The sequence below is a fragment of the Daucus carota genome, chromosome 3, assembly GCF_001625215.2.
Source record: "Daucus carota subsp. sativus chromosome 3, DH1 v3.0, whole genome shotgun sequence".
Taxonomy (NCBI): Eukaryota; Viridiplantae; Streptophyta; class Magnoliopsida; order Apiales; family Apiaceae; genus Daucus; species Daucus carota.
In genome coordinates, this window is record NC_030383.2 from 43,237,031 (window position 1) to 43,241,637 (window position 4,607).

Genomic DNA, 4,607 nt, shown 5'->3' on the forward strand with positions numbered 1-4,607 from the left:
CAACTTATATATATAGTGACAGAGAGAGTTGAGAAAAACAAAACAAAACATGTTATTGTTAAAAAGTTAAACAGATTTTAATTTATTTTTAATAAAAAATAACTAAAAAAGATATATAAATAAAACTAGTTATGTAAAATAAATCTGAACAAATGTATACAAATTCATATAAATAACTTAGTTATGAAAAATAAAGATAAATAAATGCATATAAACACCATCCTAAAAATAAAAACAACTACAAAAACAAACATATTAATGTTAAAATATTTCAACTAGAAAAGACAGAATAATAAAAATAATTACTTAGAGAAGGAGTTGAGAAAACAAAAAACAAAAATCATTTTGGACTTGTAAATATATTGTACTTTGATAATTCTCTTAAAAAATATTATTATATGACAAATTTAATATATTTTATAGAAATTATTATATGACTATTTAATTATATTTTAAAAGAAAGAAGATTGTTAAACAAAAATACTCCAACATTATACTTCATCTTTTTATCCATTTTCTCAATAGTTTACATTGTATTTAGCCATGCCAAAGTGTTCTCAACAAGCTGATTGTCACAACTAAGTTGACATGGAAGTCGACCTTCTCTTTGCAAGCGAGCTTTGTTCATGTGTGAAATTTTATAGTTGTTGTCACCTCTCACTTTCATGATCTCCACCATAACTTGCTGCAGAGTCAAAAATATATGATTTGAAGATATGGGCGAAAAATCTTCATATGCTTTCTCCACTGCACTCACAAGCTCATCAACAGTTTTTGGTGACTCCTTGTAACGTAAAGACTGTATAGCGTTAAAAAAGCCAAGATCCAACACATTCAAATCCGGTGAGTTTGGAGGTTGACATCTAACATATATATTAAACCCTTCTTGTGCTGCAGCTTGACAAAATTCAGGGTCATCCGGATCGATGTGAGTTCTTGCATTGTCTTGTTGTATACATATACTCTTCCCATAATCTTCTCTCGGCCACTTCTCTCGAATTGCCTTTAATAATTTATTGATATAAAATGATCTTATGACATCTCTTCCAACTGAAGTCATTGCTTTAGTCTCAAGTGTCCCTGCAGGTCGATTAACACTGCTTCTTTTTGCTGGCTCCTTGGTTACAAATGGCCAGATTCCAAGCTTTCCAGAAAATGTTACATTTCCCTCGGCATCAAATCTCGGACGAGCGACGGCAGCTAAAAACATTACTTTATCAACAAAATTCTTGCTTTTGCAAGTGCGGTGAGGCTCACCTTCATCAAGAAGGAGATAATAGTTCTCCTTTTTCTTGGTCATATAGAACCACTTTTCATCAACATGAATCTTATTAGACATATCCTCAAATTGAGGATTACGTGGTATATGTTAGAAAATGGTAAGTTTAAGACTCGTTTTATATGGGTTCTTGATGGAATTACCTTAATCTAATTGTTGGAGGTTGTTCCTTGTAATGAGGACTTAAACTTTCATGTGTGGATCTAAGACATTTTCTTAGTGTAATCCATAAATAAATTGAGTTGAAATTAGTAGCTTGAATTAATTAATTAAATAAATCCTGACTTATAATTTTATTTTGAGCGCTGAATGTACGTGCCCCAGGGTGCTGAATGTACGTGCCCCTGAGCGCTGAATGTACGTGCCCCAGGGTGCTGAATGTACGTGCCCCAGGGTGCTGAATGTACGTGCCCCTGAGCGCTGAATGTACGTGCCCCAGGGTGCTGAATGTACGTGCCCCTGAGCGCTGAATGTACGTGCCCCAGAGTGCTGAATGTACTTGCCCCTGACTGGTGAATGTACGTGCCCCTGAGTGGTGAATGTACTGAAGTATATTCAATTAAAATAAAATGCATTAAGTCAGAATATTTATTGTAATTAATGCCATATCTTCAGTTACGTTTTATTTTGTATTATATACAGAATCAAAACGTTTTTGTGAGAGAGGGATATCAAAAAAAAATACAAAAACCCTAGCTGCTACTCTTCTCTATTTTTTTCTCTCTACAATAATACATACAGAACAGATTGCATAGGTTTTCTAGGCGAACTGAGGTCAGGTCGCTGTTGATCAATTGCGTGTCTGTGAACGAGTTGATCTGAGCTATTTTATCCTGGAGGCGAGATTGCTGCAACCCAACACAGCGTAAGTGGGGCAATTATCGTTTCAAGAACAGTCTAGGCTTTTCAAGGGCTAGGCGACTCAGCTGTGATTCTGATTTTGATCAGTATTTGATAAAGCTTTGCAAGCTAAGTGATTTCTGTCTTTTCTTGTCGATTTAAGGTACTGATTATATTTCTGTTTTGCCTTCGTGTATTGTTTCGTTATTTGGTGCCTTGCATGTTCTTGTTAATTCCTGATATATAACTGCCTCATTGTTGCGCTAATAGTTTATTATTTCCAACACTCTTGAAACGATAATTCGTGTTATATAGTTATTAGCAAGATGGTTAACGAAACTGAAACTCCTGTGGCTCCTAGTTCTGGTTCTGGTGGTACTGCTGCCATTGATTGGGCTACGTACCGTTTCCCTCAGCCTATTGATTTATCGGGCATGCCTGATAAATTCAGTGGGGGGGCTTCTTTTTCTCGTTGGCAGAAAAAGATGAAGCTCTAGTTAACGGTTAAGGGCTTATGGCCAGTGGTGCAGTATGATTCTCCTGTTGTGGATCAAGAGAAGGCTGATTCTACAAAGGTTTATGCTTTGTGGGCTGAAAAGGATGGGGTGGCTAGGGCTGCTATTTTGGCAGCGTTAGCGAACACTCTATTCGATGTATATTCATCGGATGCCTATACTGCTAAGCTTTTGTGGGAGAAGCTGGACCAAACCCACAATACTGATTCTCAAGGTCTTGAGAAGTATAGTGTGGCGAGGTTTCTTGATTTCAAGCTGGTAGATGGAAAATCCATGACGGAACAGGTGCATGAATTTGAGATGTTGGTGCATGCTTTGAAGGAGTCCGGAATGGACCTGCCTGAAAAGTTTCAGGTTATGTCCGTGATTGAAAAAACTCCCAAAGTCTTGGGAAGAATTTGCTCTCTCCCTGAAAAGACAGAAAGGAGAGATCACTTGGACTAATCTGATGTTGGACATCTCTGTGCAGGAGCAGCACAAGTCCAAACAAGGACATGTGATGCCTGCTGAGCATGGGAGTAGTTCGAAGGTGAACGTAGTAACTGTAGGACAGAAAAGGAAATCTGTCACTAAGAAGGATAAACCTAAGAAGGACAAGAACCAGGCTAAGAAACCAAAGGCAAACAAGCCATGTTGGTCTTGTGGACAGGTTGGTCATTGGAGCAAGGACTGTCCCATGAAGAAAGCTAAGAAAGCTGGTGTGGTAGCTCAGGATAATACTGTGCTTGGAACCACGAGTGGGCCTATGGCTAACATGGTTGTTGGTGAGGTTGTTGCCTCTGAAACCAATGACGGGTATGTTGCCTACAACCCTGAACTATTTTCCGCTTATCTGTCTCATGAATGGTTGATTGATACAGGAGCTAATGTGCATATTTGTGCTGATATTACTCTTTTTGTATCTTATCAACAGTGTCATGGAGTGACAGTGAGGATGGGGAATGCAAGTGCTGCTCAAGTGCTAGGAATTGGAAACGTGGACCTGAAGTTTGCTTCTGGGCGTATTCTGACCCTCACTAGAGTGCATCATGTTCCTTCTATTCATAGAAATATTATAAGTGGAAGCTATTTAGTTAAAAATGGCTTTGAACTTTCTTTTAAATGTAATAAAGTTGTGATTACTCAGACTGGTACATTTGTTGGCAAGGGTTACTTGTCGGATGGTTTATTTTTGATAAATGTGGAACCCGTTTTGGGTGGTTTTATTAATGTTCCTTCTGTTAATTGTGTTGAATCATCTGATTTATGGCACTCACGACTTGGTCATTTAAATTTTGGTGCTCTAAAGAATATGATGAATTTAGAGTTGATTCCAAAGCATTCCATTGATAAGAAATCTAAGTGTCAAGTATGTGTGACTGCTAAACAAACAAAGAAACCTTTTCATAATGTTGTTAGGGATTCTGAATTGTTAGATTTAGTTCACACAGACATATGTGAATTCGGTGGTGTTTTGACTAAGGATCATTATAGATATTTCATTACCTTTATAGATGATTATAGTAGATATTGTTATGTTTATTTGCTTAAACATAAGGATGAAGCACTAGAAAAATTCATTATGTTTAAAAATGAAGCTGAAACACAAACGAGCAAAGTACTTAAACGTTTGAGATCTGATAGAGGTGGTGAGTATACAAGTAACTTGTTTAATGAATTTTGCGCAAGCAATGGTATAGTTCATGAGGTTACTCCACCATACACACCTGAGTCTAATGGGGTGGCAGAGCGAAAGAACAGAACTTTTAAAGATATGATTAACAGCATGTTGATTAATTCGGGGTTGCCTAAATACATGTGGGGAGAGGCTCTGAATACGGCTTGCCATATTCTGAATAGGGTCCCTTTGAAACACATGGATAAGACACCATATGAATTATGGAGAAAACGTAAAACTAGTTTGAATTATCTTCGTGTGTGGGGGTGCCTTGCAAAGGTACTTGTACCTGAACACAAGAGAAAGAAACTAGGGC

General features: G+C 37.3%; 1 protein-coding gene across 1 annotated transcript; it reads right to left on the bottom strand.

Annotated features, from left to right (window-relative positions):
* Nucleotides 1–526: 526 nt before the first annotated feature.
* LOC108212511 (uncharacterized) lies at nucleotides 527–1,339 on the bottom strand. Its single transcript, XM_017384235.1, has one exon. The coding sequence runs from the start codon at nucleotides 1,337–1,339 to the stop codon at nucleotides 527–529; it is 813 nt and encodes a 270-aa protein (XP_017239724.1).
* Between the last annotated feature and the right edge of the window lie 3,268 nt (nucleotides 1,340–4,607).

Bases quoted from the DNA above. Each gene is read 5' to 3' on its own strand.
- LOC108212511 (XM_017384235.1), bottom strand. From the start codon at position 1,339: ATGTCTAATAAGATTCATGTTGATGAAAAGTGGTTCTATATGACCAAG.